The following is a 25,169-nucleotide window of genomic DNA, read 5'->3' as shown; positions in this document are numbered from 1 at the left end:
AGCATTACTTCTTTTGATGGTTTTTTTAAGGAAGTATGTTTGTCCTATTTTTTTTTTTTTTTTTTTTGAAACGGAGTCTCACTCTGTCGCCTGGGCTGGAACGCAAGTGGCGCAATCTCAGCTCACTGCAACCTCCCCCTCCCGGGTTCAAGTGATTCTCCTGCCTCAGCCTCCCAAGTAGCTGGGATTACAGGTGCCCGCCACTACGCCCAGCTAATTTTTTGTATTTTTCGTAGAGACAGGGTTTTACCATGTTGGCCAGGCTGGTGTCAAGCTCCTCACCTCATGATCTGCCCACCTTGGCCTGAGATTACAGGTGTGAGCCACCACGCCTGGCCTGTCTTATGTTTTTATGAGCAATAAGAGGGACAGAAAAAAATTAAGATTTCAAAACACATAGGTAACTGCCAGTTTAGTTAGACTCAAGTCTACTGCCTATATGAAATAAAAACATTTAAATATCTCTTTGTTAAATAATCAACCCCAGTGTGCATAGCAGAAAGAGAGGTCAACTGGGCTATGAGTGAAAAAAACTGAGTTCTGTATTCAGCTCTATCACTAACTAAAAAATTTTAAGCATTTCACTTTACCTCTCTGAAAATCACTTTACTTTCTGTTTTGAAGATGAGCAAGTCTACCCTAGCATTTACAGATTAAATTTTTGTTTCAACTGTTTACGAACAACTCCAAATATTTGAGATTGTAATAGTTCATAATTAGTCTCCACATGAACTCCGATTAAATACTGTTGAACTGCTGTGCAGGAAGGAACATGTCTCCTAAGTGAACTCAAGGGTGGCAAACTTCTCTAAAGAGTCAAACAGCAGGCTTTGCAGGTCTTATGGTCTCTGTCTCAATTACTGTATTCTGCTACTGTAGTGCAAAAACTACTATAGACAATATATATGAATGAACAAAGCTATATTCCAATAAAGCTTTATTTCTGGACACAGTTTAAATTTCATAAGATTTCCATGTGCTACAAGGTCGTTCCAACTATTTTAAATTGTAAAAACCATTGTTAGGCCAGGCACAGTGGCTCATGCCTGTAATCCCAGCACTTGTGGGAGGCACATCACCTGACGTCAGGAGTTTGGGACCAGCATGGCCAACATGGTGAAACCCCATCTCTACTAAAGTACAAAATTAGCTGGGCATGGTGGTGGGCGCCTGTAATCCCAGCTACTCAGGAGGCTGAGGCATGAGAATCCCATGAACCCAGGAGGTGGAGGTTGCACTGAGCTGAGATCGCACCACTGCACTCCAGCCTGGCACAGAGCGAGACTCTGTCTCAAAAAAAAAAAAAAAAAAAAACAAAAAAAAAACATTGTTACATTACAGATTGTACTGATTTTTGAAAAAAGTGCAAAACCAATTCAATGGAAGATTAATATTTTCAACAAAAGGTGCTAGAGCAACTGGATATCCTTAGGCAAGAAGAAAAAAAAAAGGCAACCTAAACCTCACACCTGTACAAAATTAACTCAAATGAATGACAGATTTAAATATAAAAGTTAAAATTATAAAACTTTTAGAAGAAAACAAAGGAGAAAATCTTTGGGATCTAGGACTTGGTATGTTAGATATGATGCCAAAAAAACATGATTCATTAAAGAAAAAAAAAAACTAGTAAACTGGGTATCAACAAAATTTAAAACTTTTGCTCTGTGAAGTATCCCACTGAGAAGGTAGAAAGGACCAGACACAGTGGCTCCTGTCTGTAATCCCAACACTTTGGTAGGCCAAGGTGGGAGGATCACTTGAGCCCAGGAGTTTGAGAGCAGCCTGGACAACACAGAGAGACCCCGTCTCTACCAAAAACAAAAACAAAAAACATTAGCCAGGTGAGGTGGTGCACACGTGTGGTCTCAGTTACTCAGGAGGTTGAGATGGGAGGATCACTTGAAACTCAGAGGTTGAGGCCAGAGTGAGCCATGATCACATCACTGTGCTCCAGCGTGGGTAACAGAGTGAGACCCTCCCCAAAAAACAAAAACAAACAGGCTGGGCGTGGTGGCTCATGCCTATAATCCCAGCACTTTGGGAGACCAAAGCAGGCGGATCACCTGAGGTCAGGAGTTCAAGACCAGCCTGACCAACATGGCAAAACCCCGTCTCTACTAAAAAATACAAAAAGTAGCCGGGCACAGTGGCAGAGGCCTGTAATCACAGCTAGTCGGGAGGCTGACATACGAGAATTGCCTGAACCCAGGAGGTGGAGGTTGCAGTGGGCCAGGATCATGCTACTGCACTCCAGCCTGGGCGACAAAGTGAGAATCCATCTCAAAAAATAATAATAATAATAATAAAAACCAAAATGACAAAAAAAAACAACAAGCAAACAAACAAAAAGGAGGGAAAGACAAGCAACAGACTGGGAGAAAATATGTGCAAAACATACAAAGAAGCTGCACCTGTTATCTGCAAAAAATTATCAAAACCCAACAATAAAAAAATATACAATTCAAGGGCCAGGCGCAGTGGCTCACACCTGTAATCCCAGCACTTTGGGAGGCTGAGGCGAGTGGATCGCCTGAGGTCTGGAGTTCAAGACCAGCCTGGCCAACACAATGAAACCCCGTTTCTACTAAAAATATAAAAAAGTAGCTGGGCGTAGTGGCGGGCACCTGTAATCCCAGCGACTCAGGAGGCTGAAGCAGGAGAATCACTTGAACCCAGGCGGCAGAGGTTGCAGTGAGCCAAGATTGCCATTGCTCTCCAGCCTGGGCAACAAGAACAAAATTCTGTCTCCAAAAAAAAAAATATATATATACACACACACACACACACACACACACACACACACAATTCAATTAGAAAATAGGCAAAAGGTATAAAGAGATATTTTACTGACCAGGATATATAGATGGCAAATTATGATATGAAAAGATGTGTAATATCACTAGCCATTTGGGAAATGCAAATTAAGATCATGATGATATATCACTACACATCTATTAAAATTGCTAAAAATAGTGACAATACCAGATACCGGCAAGAATGTGGAGAAACTGGATTTCTCTTACATCGTTGACAGGAATGTAAAATGGTACAGACACTCCAGAAAATAATTTGGCAATATCTTAAAAAACAAAATAAATAAACATATACAGTCATCCTTGGTATCCACGGAGGACTGGTTCCAGAGCCTCCCAGGGCACCAAAATCTAAGACGATCAAGTCCTTCATATAAAATGGCATAATAATTGCTTATAACCTATGCACATCCTCCCCTATATTTTAAATCATCTCCAGGTTATTTATACCTAATACAATGTAAATGCTATATAAATAATTGTTATACTGTATTGTTTAGGGAACAGTGACAAGAAAAAAAAATCTGTACAAGTCCAGTACAGACAATTTTTTTTTGAAAATATTTTCAGGCCGGGCGCAGTGGCTCACGCCTGTAATCCCAGCACTTTGGGAGGCCGAGGCGGGCGGATCACAAGGTCAGGAGATCGAGACCACGGTGAAACCACGTCTCTACTAAAAATACAAAAAATTAGCCGGGCGCGGTGGCGGGCGCCTGTAGTCCCAGCTACTCAGGAGGCTGAGGCAGGAGAATGGCGTAAACCCAGGAGGCGGAGCTTGCAGTGAGCCGAGATCGCGCCACTGCACTCCAGCCTGGGCGACAGAGCGAGACTCCGTCTCAAAAAAAAAACAAAACAAAAAAAAAAAAGAAAAAAAAAAAAAAAGAAAATATTTTCAATCCCAGGTTGGCTGAATCCAGGGATGTGGAACCCATGGATACAGAGGGCTAACTGTATTTGCCATACGACCAAAGAAATGAAAAGTTACATGCACACAAAAACCTGAACATCAATTTTCATAGAAGCTTTATCTATAATAGCTCAAAACTAGAAATAATCAAAATATCCTTTCTTATAGGGGAATGATTCAATAGGTGAACCATGGTACATCCACAGCATGGAACACTATTCATCAATGAAAAAGAGGGATGGATCTCAGGGACATCATGCTGAGTGAAAAAGGGCAATCTCCAAAGATTACATACTGTATGATTCAACTTATATAATAGTCTCAAAATGACAAAATTACAGAGATGAAAAACAGGTTAGTGGTTGCCAGGGGACAGGGACGATAGAGAGATAGAGGGAGTGCCTAAGTTTGTAAAGGGTTTGTGGTGGTGGAATAGTTCTGTATCTTGATTGTAGTGGTGGTTACACTAATGTACATATGATAAAATAGCATATAACTACATATACATTGTTCCAATGTCAATTTCCTGGTGTTGGCATTATACAATAGTTACGTAAGATGTAGCTACTGAGGGAAACCGGTAAAAGGTAAGAACTCGAGTATGTTTGCAATTTCCTGTCAATCATTAATTATCTCAAAAAAAAAAAAGTTAAAATAGTTTCCAAAAATCTGAGGATAAGCGAAGGAAAGACATAGCTTTGCAAGTAACAAGAATCTGCCCACTCTCCTTATTAATCTTAGAGTTGTTTTAAGGACCATGCATAATAAAATAATAAAGGCCAGTTTTAACTAAGTGCCTACCATGAGCCAGGCACTGTTGTAAGTACTTTGACACAATGCCCTATTTAATCCATACAAGGTCCTTATAAATGATACCACAATCCCATTTTACAGACAGGAAAAGTGCGGTTGAGAGAGGGTAAAGCAATTTGTTCAGGTTCACACAGTAAGAGAGTCATGATTTAAACTCAGATTAATACCAGAGGCATGCCTCCTGCATACCACTGTAACAACAAACATGTTCACAGGACAAGAAAGGTATCAGTCCAACTATGTGCAAAACCCTGGATTAAACAAAGTTAAATCAGTTTATTTTCTGTAGGGTTTTCAAAACTTTTAAAATGCCAGTTTGCCAGTTCATATTACATATGTAGAAGGCTACAGTATACAGTTTTTCTCAAATGTATTTGACCAAAAAACTCTTTTTCACCCAAAATATAGTTTGGGTATATAATCCAACAATCTCTCAGTCAAAAGTTAAAATGTTTAAATGGACTTATCTTAACCCACTTCTCTTCTTCACATATTGGCAAACTACAGATATTTAGAGTGGTGTTGTCCAATGTGGTAGCCACTAGCCATATGTGACTAATTATAAATTAATTAGAATTAAATAAGATCAAAATTTCAGTTCCTCAATCATGCCACATTTCAAGTCTGTTCAGGAACCACATATGGCTACCATATTGGTCAGCACAAATACAGAAAATTTCCATCATCTGAGAAAGTTCTATCAGTCAGCATTGGGTCAGAAGCGTGTTTTTTAAAGAACGTGGGGCCTGTTTAATCTTCAGAGAAGCAGATTGTGAATTATTACACATGCTATTGCCACTATCCCCCATAAAACAGGGCCAGGTCAGGGATCCTTGATGATATAAAGCCACTGTAATGTCAAAGCACAGGGAAAAGGTAAACAAAGGAGTGGAAAAAATGAATAGCAGGAAGAGAAAGCAACATCATGAGGCCTGGAGATGAAGCTCGAAGCAGGATTCAGGAGTCTGGTTTCTACTCCCTGTTATGTCAATAATTCATCTTTTTAAAAAATATTTAAATTTTTTGCACTTGGTGCGAATTAACTGTGATTTGATTAAGCAGGCCTCTTTACTACTTTGGGCCTCAGTTTCCTTTTCTACAATACAAATTTAAGCCAGAGGATCACTGATTCCCTCTAGTTCTGTACAGTTAACACACACACACACACACACACATACACGAAATGAGAAAGTAGGGAATAAAGGTAAAAATAAAAAGAGAGCAAGATCATTGCATATTGGCGGTGAAAACTGGCAATTCTGTCATCTTGCCACAAGTTCTACTGCCAAGGATAAGATTTGGATGCCACCAAATGAATAAAAATTTAATGCTATTCAATAAATACTTATTGACCAATTATTTGCAATGAACTACACTATTTGGAAATAGCACCACCAAAAAAAAATGATTAGCCTTAAGACTCAATACGTGGAAAGAATGCAAGACTCACAAAACTTTAGGTTGAAAGATCGGTTAATTAACACGTAATAACCTAACTGGCCCAGTACTAAGAAACAAAGAAGTATTTTAAATCTCCCTGAGGAAAAACAACTAGCAAATTATATAAAATAATATATAAAGTACAAACATATGGCATAATCAAAAGCATCATATTTGTTCCACAAAGAATATAAATAAATGCTACAGGTACTTGGGAACAGGAAGACATCAGTTTTGGCCAATCTAATTTTTCTAGAACCCACATTTAATTGGATACTCTGACATTTTCTAGTTAAATATTCTTGAGGGCTATTGGAATTAACAGATTCACAAATTGTGCCAGACAGAATCAAATGCAACTGGAATTCCAGCCTCTACTATCTACTGCACAAATTCCCACTTTTCAGAGGCACTGTTGGTCCTATTTCCTAGTATCAAAGGGTAGAGAAAACTTCCACACGACTATTCTAAGAATTTAAATGGATAATATGAAAACTTTAAAATGATTTTTAATCTCTAGATTAAAAAGAACCAAGATTAATTGCGTGTGATATTTTATCTTGCAGAAGCTAAGTCAACCAGTGAGTCGTGTAACCTTTATATGAATTCCCTTCTGAAAGACTGGAACCATACCCCTGACTATTCTGGCGCAAGGGAGAGCGGATACTAAAGCTTTCCAGCAAGCAAAACAAGGAGAAGGGATTTTAGCAACATGTCTTTTCTTTGGAAAGGCATTTTTTAGTACCCCACCTACTAATCTAACGCGGCGCGGAAACCCTGCAGAATTTGAAAACAAATGCTGAGGTTCCGGGGGACTGGCAAAGGGATTAGTAACTGACAGCTCGGCCTCGGAGCGAGAAGCCTCAAGTAGTTAGATCAAACCGTGTCAACGATCTGAAATCCAGGGTCCACCCCAGTGAGCTTAGGGAAGTAGAGCAGCAGAAGGTAAGCAGGGGTTTGGCGTCTTTCAGTCCTAAAGATGCAGGATATCGGAACTGAGAGAGACCTAGAACCCAAGTCGGCCAGTTTGCCTGCTCTCACCTCTCTTGGGGGCTTTGATCAGAGGCACCCCTCCAGTCCTCTCGCCGTTTTCCTGCTTGTCCTTGTGCTTGAGATCCGTTCCGCAGGAGCTGGGGTCACCATCGGAGCCGCGGTGGTGATGGTGCTTGTGCCGCTCCTTGTGGCCCTTATGCTTGGGCCCGGCCGCGCTCACCGTCAGAGGCGAGAAGGTGAAGAGGGCCGAGGTGCTTGGGGCCGGGAGAGGGGCAGCGACAGCGGGCCCGGCGGGTGCCAGCGAAGGTGGCGGCGGAGGCGGCAGGAGAAGAGGCTCAACAGGGCCTGGGACAGTTGGGGCTGCATTCGTTGGCGGCAGCGGCCCAGGATGTTGGCGGCTGCGACGCCGCCGGTGAGGGGGAGCGAGAGAGGGCTCCTGGCTCGGCCGTCCCCGCTTCTCCTGAGACCCCCCACTGCTAGATCGGCGCTGCCGTTTCACTCCCCGCGGGGAGACCCCAGCAGGAGGTTTCTCCTTCCCCTCTTTGTCCGGCTCCTCCTGCGCCGCCACCGCCCGTACTACGCGCACCGCTCCGACCTGCGCAGCCATTTCACCCACAAACACACATTTAAATGGCCCGACCGCCCCCCCGTCCGCGCATCGCGCAAGCGCCGCCCGCGCACTGCCCGCTGGGCATTGGAGTCTCTCCTCCGCCCTCCACTTGTCGGCTGTTCTTCGTCCAGAGATGAACATGCCGGAAGCGGCCGTTCCCAGCTTTTCTCCGCAGGCCTCTCCAACCGAGCTTCTATTGTAAAGCACCGTGTGCCGCGCAAAGCATTATGGGAGCTGTAGTTCCGCCGGGCCCCGCGCCGCGTCCCCGGCTCTGAGTGGAGGAGCGGAAAGGGAGCGTGCGCGGAGTCACGCTTCTGGCTGCGACGCAACCGCCGCTGGGCGGTGAGTTGCCGCCAACCGCCCTAACGGCCGAAACAATGTTAATGGCTTTTAGAGTCTGGCGGCGCGTTCCCATTAGCATCTTCCTATGACCCTTCCTCGTTTACACGGAGGAGGTGGTCTCCACAGTGACTTTTAAATTTAATATTTCTCTCATAACCTTTTTCAGGTAAAAAAATCTTCATCCTTTAAACTTTTACGGGGGATGAAATGAAGGTGAAAAGAAGATTTAGTAATATGTAAAATAAGGGTGGTTTTGCTGTAAAAATATGATAGGGCCGCAATTCAGAAATGTTTTCAAGCATCTGGGGCATTGCTATGGTTACAACTACAGGCCTACGAAGTCAGGTCCGAGAACTGCTTGGGGTCCTGGTGGGGGCGGCCCCTCCTTGCCATCGGGCCACATCCCCGCTAATGCCTGGAAGAGTCTAGCATTTATTTTTAATATATCCCTACAGTTAAGAAAAATTGTAGATGGAAAACCATGTTTAAGATTTTTTGTAAGTTTTTTTTCCAAATCTTAAGGATAAGGTTGCATAAATTTGAAAAGTGTGCCTACCAGAGAACACACCACAAATCGTCACTGTTCACTACGGATAGCTGCTGCTCAGAAATTCATTTAGAATTTCATCCTCGCTTTAGCTTTTACCTGGGGTTCTTTTAGGTATATATTTAGAGACGGGCGGGGCGGGGCTCTGTGTCTTAGGCCGGCAATCCCAGAGCTTAGGCCGAGGCAGGAGGATCGCGTGAGGCCAGGAGTTCGAGATCAGCCTGGGTAACAGTGAGACTCTGTCCCTACAAAAATATTTTTTAAATTATCTGGGTGTTGTGGCACGCGCCTGTAGTCCCAGCTACTCGGGAGGCTAAGGTGGGAGGAGTGGTCGCGCCACTGCACTCTGGCCTGGGTGACAGATCCAGACCCTGACTCTTAAAAAAAAGAAGAGAGAGAGAGACAAGGTCTTGCTCTATTGACCAAGCTGGCCTCCAACTCCTGGGCTCAAGGACTGAGTAGCTTGGTCTACAGGTGCACTCATGGCGCCCTAGGTGACTCATAGTTACCTAGGATTCTTTTAATATATTTGTTTCTTGTTAAAGACATTTGGAAGTAATTGATTACAATGATATATATACTCAGCAGATAAAATTACTGTGGTTTGATTTCACTAGTTTCTGGAGAAGTATTACCTAAACACTACTGCAATGAAGTCAGTTTAAAAACAAAGTTTATTGATTATCTATTGGATACATTGTACTACAACAGACAGCTAATAATATTTCATTCAGTTTGCCCTACTGAATGAAAGATACTGAAGAACAAATGATGTTTAAACAATACTACGTGTTTCCAAAAGTTATAAATAAAGTTATTTAAATAAAAATATTTTTAATGCATTAGGGGAAGTCAGGTGGATTCTTTGTAAAACACAATTACCCACCAATTTATTCACTACATAAAATTAGAGTTGAAATAGATTTTCTTATGGCAGATCCATATTCATATAGAAATTCATTTTAAACTAGTATTTCTGATGGTCAGATAAAAATTGCACATGATCTGAAAGATCCTGTATAAACATATACAATTTGTATCTTTTGCTACCAAAAGATAGCTATTATATTTCATTGATTACTTTTCTAGAATTGGTAATTTAATGACTTTGATTAAAACTTATCAGTAATGCAGTTGAACTCCTTTGTTGTTATATTCAAATAATTGTCATTATTTGTACATTTTATTTTTGTAAATATAATTTCTCATTTTCTTAATATTCCAGTTTTCCACAATATTTGGGAAGATTTACAAGGTATACTTCATTTAGGCAAAAATAACTTAGGGAATAGTCATTGTCAAGAGCAATTTGTATTGCAACCCACAAGGTAAGTTCCTTTTTTAACTTTTTATAGTACATTCTGGTAATGTAGAAATTAGTTGAGATCCAAATCTTACAAACCTTTTGAAGTTTACGTTTATGTAAAAAAGTAAAAGAAAATAAAAAAATAACTGGCAAAAATGAAAAATCCATTCTAAAAGTGTTTCTCATATAGCATTCTCTACATAAGCTCAAGTGACAAACTTTTATTTGCAGTTTTCAACTCAATGTAAATGATATGAAAATGCAAAACTTACATTTTGCTTTTCTTTTAAAAGCTATTAACACATTAGCATATCTTCATATTTGATATTATGCGTATAGAGCACTTATTTTAGCTAGCAGTATTCCAGTAGTTTTATTTGCAGGTGTACTTGCAGCCCATATGCTTACAAATCTGGAGTTTTATTAGATATTCCAAGTTGGTGGTGGATTCCTTGGTCCTTTGGGTTTTGAAAAACGGTTTGCAAAACCTGGGAACAAAAATGAAGTTGAATGAAAAAGATGTTTTAAGTATAGAAATGAATACTTGGATTTTAGAGTATAATATATGCAAATACATGGTCTTTTTTTTTAAGTTTAGGCAGCATCTTGACCAATTTAGTAATAGATTATAAAAGGATTATAGTAATATAAAGTTTAAATGATAACAGAATACTAATAACACTTTGAAGAGCATTTACAAATTTAATAATGGTAATAATAGAATGTAGGACCCTGGTTATATATAGCCTTTGATAATTTAGTATATAATATCATTTATCTATGACTTTTTGTCATCCACTCCTTCCCATTAAATGAAGCTGGGAAATTTTAATTTCACAAAAATATAACACCGTTACTTATAATATTATTGCATTACATCTAGATATACTTCTATGTCAGTCCAGAAATCCTTCAATTTACTAAGAGATTATGTTTGAAAAGCTTAGAAAAAAATAAACAATTCTGAAAAACGAAGTAGGTAAGTAATCATTATTATTTATCTTTCTTCTTCAAACTTGTTCCCCCTACCCTACCCCAAAAAAGGAGGATGAGAAAATTTTTCACAACTAATGAAGGCTATTTCTGGATGTTTTCAAAAGGTATGCAGGTTGATGGTGTTGGTTCTTTATCATTTCAGCAACATATGACTTTATGACTTTTCTTTGATGGTAATGTCTTTTTGTTTGTTTGTTTTTTGTTTGAGACGGAGTCTTGCTCTGTTGCCCACGTTGGAGTGCAGTGGCACGATCTCGGCTCACTGCAACCTCCGCCTCCTGGGTTCAAGTGATTCTCCTGCCTCAGCCTCCCGAGTAGCCGGAATTACAGGTGCCAGCCAACATGCCTGCGTAATTTTTGTATTTTTAGTAGAGATGGGGTTTCACCCTGTTGGCCAGGCTGGTCTCAAACTCCTGATCACCTTGGCCTCCCAAAGTGCTAGGATTACAGGTGTGAGCCACTAAGCCAGGCCTAATGGCAGTGTATTTTTCAGTTATCTTACACTTAGCAACTTTAGAAACTTACAGTGAGAAATGAAAGGTTCGAAGTATAGAGGAATAATAAAATGGAAAACTCAAAGATATTCCTAAACCTTTAATTTCATCATCATACAAGTTGTACTGTCTACCTTAAAAAACTGATGTAAAGATCAAATGAGATATTTGTGTAAAAAGCGAATGGGATGAGGTGCAGTGGCTCATGCCTTTGAGTAATCCCACAGGTTTGGAGGCCAAGGCAGGTGGATTGCTTGAACCCAGGAATTCAAGACCAGCCTGGGCAACATAGTGAAACCCTGTCTCTACAAAAAAAAAACAAAAAGAAATTAGCTGGGCATGGTGGCTTGCACCTCTGGTCCCAGATACTCAGGAGGCTGAGGTGGGCAAATCATTTGAGCTCAGGGAGGTCAAGGCTGCAGAGGGAAAGAAAAAAAAAAAAAAAAGAATTACAAAAACAAAAACGCACAGCATCCAGCACAATGCCTGGCACATAGTAAGCACTCAAATGTTGCTCAGGCCAGTCATGTTGGCTCACACCTATATTCCCAGCACTTTTGGAGGTGAGTATGGAAGATAGCTTGAGGCCAGGAATTCAAGCACATGGTAACTACTCAAATGTTGCTTAAATTTCAACCCAGAAGCCAGGCATAGTGGCTCACACCTGTAATCCCAGCACTTTGGGAGGCCAAGGTGAGTGGATCACGTAAGGGCAGGAGTTCAAGACTAGCCTGGCCAACATGGTGAAACCTTGTCTCTACTAAAAATACAAAAATTAGCTGGGCATGATGATGAGTGCCTGTAATGCCAGCTATTCAGAAGGCTGAGGCAGAAGAATCGCTTGAACCCAGGAGGCCAAGGTTGCAGTGAGCCGATATCGTGCCACTGCACTCCAGCCTGGGTGATAGAGCGAGGCTCCATCTCATTTAAAAAAAAAAAAAAAGAAAAAGAAAAAGAAAATTTCCAACCTAGAAAACTATGCCAGAACTGGAAGAGAAGAAGAGTAGGGAAGGGGAAAGAAGATTCAAGAAAAAAAAGCACATTCAAATTTCTTAATGGTGGTGATTAAAAAAATTGGTGGAGGGGACGCACAGCCTAGTTGATGTACATTTTACTCTTCCCAGTGGTAAGAAAGAAGATGGAAGGAATACTTTTGGTTAAAATGTTTCACACACAATAGTCAGAATCATCCTGTCAGTACAGATCACTTGATTGTAACCCAAGTGGACTAGGAATAGAGATATGGATATATATTAGTACTGAGTACCTAAAATTTTAGGAATACCTATATTCAATCTCTTTCTCTGGTCAATTCCCAGTAGTTTAAAACAGTTTCGAGCTACCTTTTTTTGCATGTGGGCCAATTCAGGGAAAATAAACCTGAATCACAAATTTTTTTCATTCCGATTTAAGTACTTTTTTGAGTAACATGCACTTAAATTGATATTGCCTTAAAAAAGTAAGTGCTGATGTTTTGGGTTTTTTTTTCCAAGACAGGGTCTTGCACTGTCACCCAGGCTAGAGTGCAGTGGCGTGATCATGGCTCACTGCAGCCTCAACCTTCAGGGCTCAAGTGACCCTCCCACCTCAGCCTCCTGAGTAGCTGGGACTACAGGCACATGCCACCATGCCTGGCTAGTTTAAAAAAAAATTTGTAGAGACAGAGTCTCACTGTGTTGCTTAGACTGGTCTCAAACTCCTGGCCCCAAGCAATCCTCCCTCCTCAGCCTCCCAAAGTGCTAGAATTACAGGCATGAAAGTGCTGCTTTTTAAGTAGGTAAAATGTTCAAATCTAGGCATATTTGAGAGGAAGCAGCATGGAGGCAGCTCTCTAATATTTTATCCTCATATTAGATTATATAGACTGTTGTTAAGCTAGGTAGGCCTAGAGTTACTCAAGTTGTATCACTGATTTAGAGTAAAGAAGGAAGCAGAGAACATTTATGTTCCGGGCAAAGTAGGGAGCTTTTTTCTCTTTTTTCCTTTTTTTTTTTTTTTTTTTTAAATGAGATTGTCTCACTGTGTTACCCAGACTGGTCTTCAACTCCTGGGCTCAAGGGACCCTCACCTCAACCTCCCAAAGTGCTGGGATTATAGGCATGAACCACCATGCCTGGCTTGCTTTTTTCGTAGTTTTTACAATATTCTATGTGAATGTTTTAGCTAAGTGATTTCGTGTAAATCATAACTTATTTTTTAAATTATAACTTTTTTTTTTTTGAGATGGAGTCTCATTCTGTCACCAGCATGGAGTGCAGTGGCGCGATCTCAGCTCACTGCAACCTCCGACTCCCTGGTTCAAGCAATTCTCCTGCCTCTGCCTCCCAAGTAGCTGGGATTACAGGCATGTGCTACCATGCCCTGCTAATTTTTGTATTTTTAGTAGAGACAGGGTTTCACCATGTTGGCCAAGATGGTCTTGATCTCCTGTCCTCATGATCCACCCGCCTCGCCCTCCCAAAGTGCTGGGATTACAGGTGTGAATCACCCCTCCCAGCCTAAATTATAACTTTTTAAACCTTAGAGTTAATGAAATCCAAACAAAATTTTATGGCAAAAAAGACAGATCCAGAGATTTTAGTTAAACATTTTGTGAAGATGACACAGGGACTCTAACTTAGGCGTGGCAGATATTGCTCCCCATCCACCAATATCCTCTTTGCTTCTTCCTCAAATAGAATTGTATGTAGGCAGTTTTTTCTGTCTGCCCAGCAATATTACATTTCCCAGTCTCTTTTGCAGTTTAATTATAGCACATGTCTGAGTTCTCTTCAAGGGAATATGAGCTGATATGATCTGGCCATTTCCGGGTCAGTGCCTTTGTAGAGTAAGAAGAGGAGGCCACACCTCCACTTTTTCCTCTTTTCTTGCCACTTACAGTCTGGATGTGGCAGCAACCTAATTTTGATTGTGTAAGTAAGGACAATACCATTAAGCGACAGTTCTCAAAGTGTGATTTAGGGACTCCTGGAGGCCTCACACTCTTTCAGGGGGTTGATTAATAATAATGTTTAGTAGTAATAGCCTACTACTAATTGCTATTCTTCTTACAAAAAATTATACCTGATACTACTTTAAATAGTATCATAAATATGTATCACACAGAATAATAGAATGCTTAGAATAATATAAAATTATCATTTTAAGTTTATAGCTTAACTTAGGAGGAATTGGGTAAGCAAACCTTAAAACTGTCAGAATTGTGCTTCATTTCGTACTATTAAATTAGTTATATGAGACTAAATAGTGGCAACTGCTATTCTTTTTATCATACTTGTATGTTTTTCATAAATTTGCTTTAGATATGAACTGGAATATCACAGCATCTCAATTTCTTCATTTGGATAGTCATATTTATTTACTACATGCCAACACAATCATTTGGTTACCTAGCTTTATTTTCCACATATACTAGATAATTTAGTTCTGTGTGAGATATTAAGAGGTAGTTAAGGTTAAAAATAAAAAGATAAATTGCATGGAAAAGAATATAAACATAAGGACCTATACGTGCAACCTAAAATCATATTTAAAGTTGTATCTGTTATACTGTAAATGAGTAATTTAGGTAATTTGTTTAACTCTTCAGTAAAACGACACACATACCAAAATTCAGAAATGAGCTGGAGTTATTTGACTGAACAGATTCTGTAGGCTTGTTTGGTGGGCAAGAATTACAGATACCTAGAATTAAAAGAAAAAATATAAGGGAAAGACTAAAGACAGACTCAGATGACTGTTGATCAGATCACATATAATTGTTAAGAGTAATTAATAATCCCAAATAAACATATCACTGTCGAATGTTAACAAAATGTAGGTGCTTACAAATGGGTTGACACTATAATATTCTCATTTGTATTTTTGGTATTTTCTTAAAAGGTTTCTTTTCTTTGCAAACAGATTGTATAGTAAAGCCCAACACTAAAGGTAATTGCCATAGAAATAAGATCCAATGTATCATGAATCAGCATGGTTTTTTTCTTTTTTTTTTTTGAAATTCACATTTTGGCTTTGGACTTCATATAACTTTTTCCTCTGACCACTCTTAGTACATTTTTACATCATTTGTTCTCCACAATAATTCATCCATGACAAGTCTTATTTTTATTATATAATCCTCTACGCTGGAATCTCTTTTTTTATTCCACTTTCCAGCCTGATTTTTTTCTAATTTAGGCCCATAACCGGGCACGGTGACTCACGCCTATAATTCCAATACTTTGGGAGGCTGAGGCAAGCAGATAACTTGAGGCCAGGAGTTCAAGACCAGCCAGGCCAACATGATGAAACCCTACTAAAAATACAGAAAAAATTAGCCAGGCGTGGTGTTGCACGTCTGTAATCCCAGCTACTTGGGAGGCTGAGAAACAAGAATTGATCCAACCTGGGAGGCAGAGGGATGCGGTGAGCCCAGACTGCGCCACTGCAATCCAGACTGGGTGACAGAGCAAGACCCTGTCTCAAAAAAACATGATTTGATTATTATTTAGGCCAATAATCTCCCAAAAGCATTGTTATGCTGCTTTGTTTTGCTATTTTAGTTACTTATAGGTATAAGTTACTTATAGGTCATATATTTACATTGATATATTCATGTATCAGTTTCTGCAGTTTTGAAAATAGTCCCTTAAAAACTTTGTCCACATTTTGCACATTCTATCTTGGCAACGGAAAAAGATAATTTCAGGCTTGTATAACTTTCTAACAAATTGCATATAAATGGGAAGAATATTGGTAAGCATTTTTGTTGTTGTTTTCAACATTTTCAGAATGCACTGTGTGAACTGCATATGTGTTTTTGCACATGCATACCTCATACTAGGATTCTAGAAACACCTTCCTTTTCGAGGAGGTACCTGAGTAGGAATCACTAGAATACATACTGAATTTCAATCAGATCCAGTTAAAACACATATTTATTTTATACTTACTATATTACTATAGTAAGCATAATTATTATACTTAATATATTAAAATAGTTAAAGTATAAGTATAAAATACTATTCATATTTAAATACTTACTATGTGCTAAGCATTGCTCTAGGCACTGAAGATAGAGACATGAATAGAAAGTGAGTAAAGGTAAGGAAGTTCAGGAGACATCAGTAATCTCTATACTGCATAGAGCTGAAAGTTATATACATCCTTCAGAAAGAAAACAAAATTGTCTCAAAGGAGAATATTGGTTGTTTACAAAGGAGGCACAGATTCCACACATATATATCAGAGGAAACTGCTATTTTGTTATATTTTAAAAATCATGGTTGTTTTTTTTTTTTTTGAGACAGAGTCTCACTCTATCACCCAGGCTGGAGTGCATTGGCACGATCTCAGCATACCGCAAGCACGATCTCAGCATACCGCAACCAGCGCCTCCCGGATTCAAGCAATTCTCCTGCCTCAGCCTCCCAAGTAGCTGGGACTACAGGTGCATGTCAACATGCTTGGCTAAATTTTTTGTATTTTTAGTAGAGACGGGGTTTCATCATGTTGGCCAGGCTGGTCTCGAACTCCTGACCTCATAATCTGCCCACCTTGGCCTCCCAAAGTGCTAGGAATACAGGCGTGAGCCACTGCGCCTGGCCTATTATGGATATATTTATGCTGCCTGCCTAACCTTCATTCCCACTTCTAATAATAGAACTTGAATTTTCCTTTAGGAAACTACCCCTCCCCAATTTTCAGTTCCCATGCTTCCAGTAGAGCTGATTGTACCTTTAGATTAAGGAAATGACCTATAACTAAGGCTGATTTTCAGTTAGTATATTGGCATGGTCACACCAGATGTATAGGTCTGACCTCATTCCTGATTGGACAGTGTACACATGTAATAAGTGTTAAATATTAGGGTATGACACTATCCTGCCTAATCAGAACATTGACTATACTGGCAATAATTGGTTCAGGGATGTGCAAACGAACCAAGTCAAGACAATCAGACCCAGTTGGCACTAGTCATCACAGTGTGGCTTGAAAACTAATAAAGAGTTATTTTTTTTTCCATCATAAGCCTGAACTCACATGATAAAAACCTGCCTATGAATGAGTTAACACAGAGTGAGACTAAGCTGAGAGACATGAAATGAGAGATTAGGTTCTGATTACATCATTTGGACCATTGTTACAAGCCAGTAAATTCCCCTTTTCTGCTTAAGTCAGCTTAAGTTAGGTTTTCTGTCACTTGTAACTAAAGGATTTCTGAGCAATTAAATTTTCCCACCAAAAGTTAGCATCAAGCATCACAGTTGACAGCTTCCACTCTTGTCACTCTATAATTCATTCATGATCGTTTTATACTTTTCTGTGAAGCATGTTTAAAAATAAAAATAAATAGGAAACAGAGCATGTAACATCTCTACCTAAAACCCTTTTATGGCTTCCCATTACACTTAGAATAAACTAAACTACTTACCATGCATGACCCATGAGAATCTAACTGCTCCTCTCTGATCTTTCCAGTCTCGCCTTATTCATGTCTCCTCTTTACTTACTACCCTGCAACTAAGATGGCTTCCCTTTGAGTTTCTACAATACACCAAACTCTCATACCTCAGAGATTTTGTTCCCTCTATCTGAAATACTCTTCTCTGGACCCTTTGGCTGGCTGGCTGCTCCTTCATGTTTCGGGTTCAATTTTCACTTCCTTAAAAAGGGTTTCTTGGGCTGGGCGCAGTGGCTCATTCCTGTAACCCCAGCACTTTAGGAGGTGGAGGTAGGTGGATCATGAGGTCAGAAGATCAAGACCATCCTGGCCAACACGGTGAAACCCCATCTCTACTAAAAATACAAAAATTAGCCGAGCATGGTGGCGCACCCCTGTAGTCCCAGCACTCGGGAAGCTGAGGCAGGAGAATCACTTGAACCTGGGAGGGGGAGGTCGCAGTGAGGCGAGATCGCGCCATTGCACTCCAGACTGGATAACAGAGCTAGACTCCATCTTAAAAAAAAGGTGGGGGCGGGGGGTTTGCCGGGAGCGGTGGCTCACGCCTGTAATCCCAGCACTTTGGGAGACCGAGGCGGGCAGATCACGAAGTCAGAGATCGAGACCACGGTGAAACCCCGTCTCTACTAAAAATACAAAAAATTAGCCCGGCATTGTGGCGGGCGCCTGTAGTCCCAGCTACTTGGGAGGCTGAGGCAGGAGAATGGCGTGAACCTGGGAGGCGGAGCTTGCAGTGAGCCGAGATCGCCCCACTGCACTCCAGCCTGGGTGACAGAGCGAGACTCCGTCTCAGAAAAAAAAAAGGGGAGGGTTTCTTGGACTCCTCATTCTAAAGTGGATCCCCTTTGTTACCCTCTCCTAGTTACCCTTTTGTTTTCCTTCATAGCATTTGTCATGTGTTATTATGTACATATTTGTGAATATGGTCAACCAAATTTTGTTTAATGTTGTTTGTTTAATGATGGAATCACTCACCAAACTTACATTCCACAAAGCAGAGCCCATATCTGTTCTGTTCACCATCATATACCAAGTGCCTTACAGAATGCCTGAAATATAGTAGACACTCAACAAATACTCATTGAATGAATGAATGAATGACACTAGGCTTAGATTCTAGCTTAAAATAACAGATGAAGAATCCTAATTTCATTAAAAGTAGGACCAGCTTTACGGACCAGTGGGAGATCCAGGCTACCAGGAGAACACATGGAATTCCAGAATCATGAACCATCTGGAAGGGGCTGAGGACACATATGAAGTACAGTCTAAAACTTCAGGATCAGTTTTGGGAGCCAGATGTTCTTCATTTACAGGCAAAAGACCAGAGGATCAAGGAAACTGAAAAATACAGCACAGCCTAGATCCAGAGAATTAACTGGGAGCTCTTAGAAATAAGACTCAATCAATTAGAGACTTAAATGTTAGACCTAAAACCATAAAAACCCTAGAAGAAAACCTAGGTAATACCATTCAGGACATAGGCATGGGCAAGGACTTCATGTCTAAAACACCAAAAGCAATGGCAACAAAAGCCAAAATTGACAAATGGGATCTAATTAAACTAAAGAGCTTCTGCACAGCAAAAGAAACTACCATCAGAGTGAACAGGCAACCTACAGAATGGGAGAAAATTTTTGCAATCTACTCATCTGACAAAGGGCTAACATCCAGAACCTATAAAGAACTCAATCAAATTTACAAGAGAAAACAACCCCATCAAAAAGTGGGCAAAGGATATGAATAGACACTTCTCAAAAGAAGACATTCATACAGCCAACAGACAAATGAAAAAATGCTCATCACTCGCCATCAGAGAAATGCAGATCTAAACCACAATGAGATACCATATCACACCAGTTAGAATGGCAATCATTAAAAAATCAGGAAACAACAGGTGCTGGAGAGGATGTGGAGAAATAGGAACACTTTTACACTGTCGGTGGGACTGTAAACTAGTTCAACCATTGTGGAAAACAGTGTGGTGATTCCTCAAGGATCTACAACTAGAAATACCATTTGACCCAGCCATCCCATTACTGGGGATATATCCAAAGGATTATAAGTCATGCTGCTATAAAGACACATGCACACGTATGTTTATTGCGGCACTATTCACAATAGCAAAGACTTGGAATCAACCCAAATGCCCATCAGTGACAGACTGGATTAAGAAAATGTGGCACATATACACCATGGAATACTATGCAGCCATAAAGAAGGATGAGTTCATGTCCTTTGTAGGGACATGGATGCAGCTGGAAACCATCATTCTCAGCAAACTATCGCAAGAACAGAAAACCAAATACCGCGTGTTCTCACTCATAGATGGGAATTGAACAATGAGATCACTTGGACACAAGAAGGGAAGCATCACACACTGGGTGGTATTGTGGGGAAGGGGTAGGGGGAGGGATAGCATTAGGAGATATACCTAATGTAAATGATGAGTTAATGGGTGCAGCGCACCAACATGGCACATGTATATATGTGTAACAAACCTGCACGTTGTGCACATGTACCCTAGAACTTAAAGTATAATTTTTAAAATGTAATAAATAAATAAATAGTATAATTATTGGGACAAGAAAAACATGAACTTGGTTTTTAAATTTAAAAAAAAAAAGAAAGAATACTCAATCTCTGAAAGTTCCACCATATCTTCAAAGTTGTGCCAACCTAAATCTACCTGAAGTTTCTGTTTCTTGTTTGATATTCTAGGCAGAGTGAGAGCTAGAGAAAGAAAACTATTTTCTGAGTTAGGCTGATCAAACCAATCTTTGGTTGACCATTTAAGTCACTCATTTCTTTGCACTTGGCTGTTTTATTTCCCCTGTTTCCTACCATAATTTCCATTTGAAATGTTTAAATTCTCTTTTGACTCTCTTTAGGAGAAAAGGTACATTTTCCAACTATACTTCAGCCATCATGAGTTCATGTCAGAGATCAGCTATGATGGCAATGATATCAAACTAGCTCAAGAACCTGAAGCTTTTGGGTAGGGAGATAGAATGAAAACCCAAAAGGAAACCTTCTTTCTTAGACTATACCTGAAATCAGATTTTCTCAGTGCTTTTTGTCTCTCCCTATAATACTAGTATAATGTCAAATAACTGGTCTTTCACCGATTAACCAAATGGATCAAAAAAATTTTTAAGTATATCACCATGGTTCTTTTTTTTTTTTTTTTTTTGAGACAGAGTCTTGCTCTGTTGCCCAGGCTGGAGTGCAGTGGCATGATCTTGGCTCACTGCAACCTCCGCCTCCCAGGTTCAAGCAATTCTCCTGCCTCAGCTTCCCGAGGAGCTGGGACTATAGGCACACGCCACCATACCTGGCTAATTTTTGTATTTTTTAGTAGAGACGGGGTTTCACTATGTTGGCCAGGCTGGTCTTGAACTCCTGACGTGGTGATCCACCTGCCTTGGCCTCCCAAAGTGCTAGGATTGCAGGTGTGAGCCACCACACCCGGCCATCACCATATTTTTTATATTTTCTATTTGTAAATAAGATTTCTTTTTTTTTTTTTTTTTTTTTTTTTTTTTTTTTGAGACGGAGTCTCACGCTGTTGCCCAGGCTGGAGTGCAGTGGCGCGATCTCGGCTCACTGCAAGCTCTGCCTCCCGGGTTCCCGCCATTCTCCTGCCTCAGCCTCCTGAGTAGCTGGGACTACAGGCGCCCGCCACCGCACCCGGCTAATTTTTTTTTTTTGTATTTTTAGTAGAGACGGGGTTTCACTGTGGTCTCGATCTCCTGACCTTGTGATCCACCCGCCTCGGCCTCCCAAAGTGCTGGGATTACAGGCTTGAGCCACCGCGCCCGGCCTGTAAATAAGATTTCTAAGATAATTTTCCACAGTTTCAGGACTCAACGGATTTTATTTTCATTACAATATAGCAAAAATAGTAAGCAGCAGACTTTTATTGCTACTAATACTTGGTAAAAATGGAAATGTGTCAATGTTTTGCTTATTTCATGAAGTCAACACATTTGTTTCACAATATGGTTTGCTGTGACTATTTTCAAAGAAAATACATCTGAGGTTAGACTGCTAGAAATTTTAAGTAACCCAATTGTATGACAGCATCTCAAGATGGGTAAAAAGTACCAAACATTGGCCAGGTGCAGTGGCTTACACCTGTAATCCCAGCACTTTGGGAGGCCAAGGCAGGAGGATCACTTGAGCCCAGGAGTTCAAGACCAAGCTGGGCAATATGGTGAAACCCCGTCTCTACTATTAAAAATAAATTTTTAAATATATTTAAATTTTTTTAAAATGCCATTGTACTAATTATTATTCTTATGTATTAAACAGAAGACTTATCGCCTACTCCCTGCCCAATATTAGCATCGTGAAGCCTAGCAAAAACAAACAAACAAAAGAAAAAAGAGGCCTATGGGTGATTGTTCTGATTCATAGGACTTTAGGGAGGCTCTGTTTAGGAATAATTTTGTTAATCTTTTCACAATATTGGTTGGTTATATGAAGAAAAATTACAATATTGAGAAAATGATCTTTTTAAACATAAGTACCAACTTACTCTTTTTCATGTTTCGCAAAATTTTCAAACTCTACAAAAGCAAAGAAAAGGAAAATGTTAGTTTTTTTCCTGTGAAATTTGAAATACTTTAATCAAGTAGAAATATAGACTTAAGTGAAAAGAATTAATTTCCTTAAAAATAGCCGTGAAAATGTACAAAGTTGTTTTTCCATCTTGCCATTTTTAATTCAGTGCACAACCTCTACTTGATTTTATCTTGCTATTTTTATCACCCATGCAAGTATCACACTACGTGTTTTGAAATAATATTATCAGAGGCTGAGCGCAGTGGCTCACACTTGTAATCCTGGTGCTTCGGGAGGCCAAGGCAGGAGGATTGTTTGAGCTCAGGAGTTCAGGACCATCTTGGGCAACATAGCAAGACCCCGTATCTCTACAAAAAGTAAAAAAAAATATTAGCCGAGTGTGGTAGCAGCTACTGGGGAGGCTGAGGCAGGAGGTCCGCTTGATCCCAGGAGTTTAAGGTTACAGTGAGCTCTGATACCACCACTGCGTTCCAGCCTGGGCGACAGAGTGAAAACATGTCTTTTATGAAAGATTAATAAATTTTGTTGTTGTTGTTGTTGAGATGGAGTCTTGCTCTGTCACCCAGGCTGGAGTGCAGTAGTGTGATCTCAGCTCACTGCAACCTCCGCCTCCCGGGTTCAAGCGATTCTTCTGCCTCAGCCTCCTGAGTAGCTGGGACTACAGGCACGTGCCACCATGCCTGGCTAATTTTTTGTATTTTTAGTAGAGACGGGGGTTCACCATATTGGGCAAGCTGGTCTCGTGATCCACCTGCCTTGGCCTTCCAAAGTGCAGGGATTACAGGCGTGAGCCACTGCGCCCAGCCAGTAAATTGTTTTTTTAAATTATGCTATCAGAATATTGACAGGGAGTGGTGGGGTGCTGGCAAGGTGGCTCATGCCTGTAATTCCAGCACTTTGGGAGGCTCAGGTGGGAGGTTCCCTTGAGGCCAGGAGGTTCAAGACCAGACTGGGCAACATGGTGAGACCCCATCTCTACCAAAAATTTTAAAAAGCCAGGCATGGTGATGCAGACCTGTGTTCCCAGCCACTCGGAAGGCTGATGCAGGAGGATCACTTGAGCCCAGGAGGTCAAGGCTGCAGTCAGCCATATTTATGCCACTGTACTCTAGCGTGGGCAACAGAGCAAGACCCTGTCTGAAACAGAAAGAGAGAGGGAGAGAGAGGAAGGGAAGGGAAGGGAAGGGAGAAGGGAAAGGAAGGGACTCAGAGGGGTAGAGGGGATGAAATTCCCACTTCTCTCCTTTATTAGGACCATTTCAGAACCCACAGTGGCTTCTGAATATATCCATGATACACAGCCATTTTCATTCTAGCCAAGAATTTTTGCCAGTCATATTCTATATTCAATTTACTAAGGCCTCCTTCCATACTGTTAGCCATACTTCCTTCCCTCACTTTTATGGTGGTGTCTCTAATTAATCTCTTCAAGGAACCTACCCAAATTTCTTCTTTACTCCACATTTCTTCAGCATGTATGTTTTTAATCTGCTTCATGGCATTTTATTCTTCTTGATAATTTTCATGTTCCTCAAAGGTGTTCTGTTCCAGCAGATTAACTATACTATTTTCAAGGGCAAATAGTTATCCTTTATGACTTTTCTATTTTCCTAACACCGAACAGAAATGTGCTCTTCCTTGGAATAGATGTTTAATAAATTCTTAATTTGTAACATTTTTAGTTATTTTTTAAAAAATAGATGATTTATTTACAAGTCAGGAAATCCTAGTAAAAATGCTCCCATCCTTGTCTTCAATCTACTCAGTTTCTAATGTTCCTCCTGTAGATAACCACTGTTAGTTTTTCATCCTCTATAGTTAGTATCCTTCCAGAGTTACTTATGAATATATAAATACACATATGTATCATATTCCTCTTTTTAAGTAAAAGTTAATAAATTATATATAAATATATTGAGAAAGTCCTAATTCTTTTTTAGCTGCACAGTATTCCATTTGTATGGATATAACATGATTTATGATTTATTTAATCAGTTCCCCTAACAATTAACACTATTAATTATGTTGTTTCCAGTCATCTGCTCTTACAGATAATGCTGCAATGAATACTTGGTATACATGTTATTTCATGTATATGCAAGCACATTTGTAGTATAAATTTCACTTCTAGTGAAATTGTTGAGTAAAGGATACATGCATTTGTAATTTTGATATTTCTAAATTGCCCTTCATAGAAGTTGTAGCAGGCTGGGTACAGTGGCTCACACCTGTAATTCCAGCATTTTGGGAGGCCAAGGCAGGAGGATTGCTTGAGTCCAGAAGTTGGCAACATAGGGAGACCCCATCTCTAATTTTTAAAAAAAATTTTAAAAGGAAGTTGTACCACTTGACATTCTCACCAACAACATTGAGTGTGCTTATTTCCCCATAGTCTTCCTAACAGAGAATGCAATCAAACTTTTGGAATTTACCATTCTGATAGATGAAAAGCCATATGTCATTGTGGTTTTAATTTATAATTTTTTCATTATGAATGAGATTGAACATATCAAATGTTTAAAGGGCATACCACGCTCATTTATTTTCTTCAAACCATCTGATCCCATATTTTTGCCCATTTTTATTTGGGGGTTATTTTCCATGAATTTCTAACAGTTCTTTGTATATTAGAGTAATAACCCCTTTGGCTGTGGTGCCAGTTGCAGATTTTTTTTCCTCCAATTTGTTCTTTGTTTTTAGATTTTAAGGTGATTTGTTTAAAATGATTGTTTAAATCATTTTAAGGTGATTGTTTTGCCATGCATAAATTTTCTCTTTTATTTAGCTGAATTTATCTATCTCTTTTCTTATGGCCTCTGGATTTTGAGTCATAGTTATAAAGGTCATTCACACTCCCAGGTTATAAAAGACTC

General features: G+C 39.9%; 2 protein-coding genes and 1 long non-coding RNA gene across 18 annotated transcripts in view; 1 reads left to right on the top strand and 2 right to left on the bottom strand.

The window, feature by feature from the left end:
* RSBN1 (round spermatid basic protein 1) overlaps positions 1–7,784 on the bottom strand; it is a 50,943-nt gene extending 43,159 nt beyond the window's left edge. The window contains exon 1 of the mRNA XM_005542280.4: positions 7,018–7,784. Within this exon, the coding sequence (XP_005542337.2) occupies positions 7,018–7,720 (703 nt within the window). The 5' untranslated portion in view covers positions 7,721–7,784. The remainder of the gene's footprint in view (positions 1–7,017) is intronic.
* Positions 7,785–7,895: 111 nt separating this feature from the next.
* LOC102116058 (uncharacterized) overlaps positions 7,896–25,169 on the top strand; it is an 84,061-nt gene continuing 66,787 nt past the window's right edge. The window contains exons 1-4 of one of the 2 annotated variants that reach the window (XR_010587889.1): positions 7,896–8,087; positions 9,694–9,796; positions 10,658–10,753; positions 18,869–20,302. This is a non-coding gene — a long non-coding RNA (uncharacterized lncRNA). Of the gene's footprint in view, positions 8,088–9,693; positions 9,797–10,657; positions 10,754–18,868; positions 20,303–25,169 lie in introns of those variants that run through there. The other variant, XR_010587891.2, reaches the window with a different exon arrangement.
* The window catches only part of PTPN22 (protein tyrosine phosphatase non-receptor type 22), a 64,905-nt gene continuing 48,860 nt past the window's right edge, over positions 9,125–25,169 (bottom strand). For 10 of the 15 annotated variants that reach the window (XR_012416276.1, XM_015430837.4, XM_015430842.4 and 7 more), the window contains 3 exons: positions 22,250–22,280; positions 14,871–14,948; positions 9,125–10,262 (listed from right to left, as the gene is read on the bottom strand). Coding sequence is in view for 13 of the 15 variants with exons in the window: in XM_015430837.4 (XP_015286323.2) it covers positions 10,198–10,262; positions 14,871–14,948; positions 22,250–22,280 (174 nt within the window). In the remaining 2 variants the exon portion in view is untranslated. Of the gene's footprint in view, positions 10,263–14,870; positions 14,949–22,249; positions 22,281–22,546; positions 22,644–25,169 lie in introns of all 15 variants that reach the window. The other 5 variants (XM_065547545.2, XM_073998493.1, XM_065547540.2 and 2 more) reach the window with 3 other exon arrangements.

Source organism: Macaca fascicularis, chromosome 1 (assembly GCF_037993035.2).
Source record: "Macaca fascicularis isolate 582-1 chromosome 1, T2T-MFA8v1.1".
In the NCBI taxonomy this organism is placed as follows: Eukaryota; Metazoa; Chordata; class Mammalia; order Primates; family Cercopithecidae; genus Macaca; species Macaca fascicularis.
The sequence above is the reverse complement of the archived record's forward strand: the minus strand, read 5'-3'. Positions and strand labels throughout refer to the sequence as shown.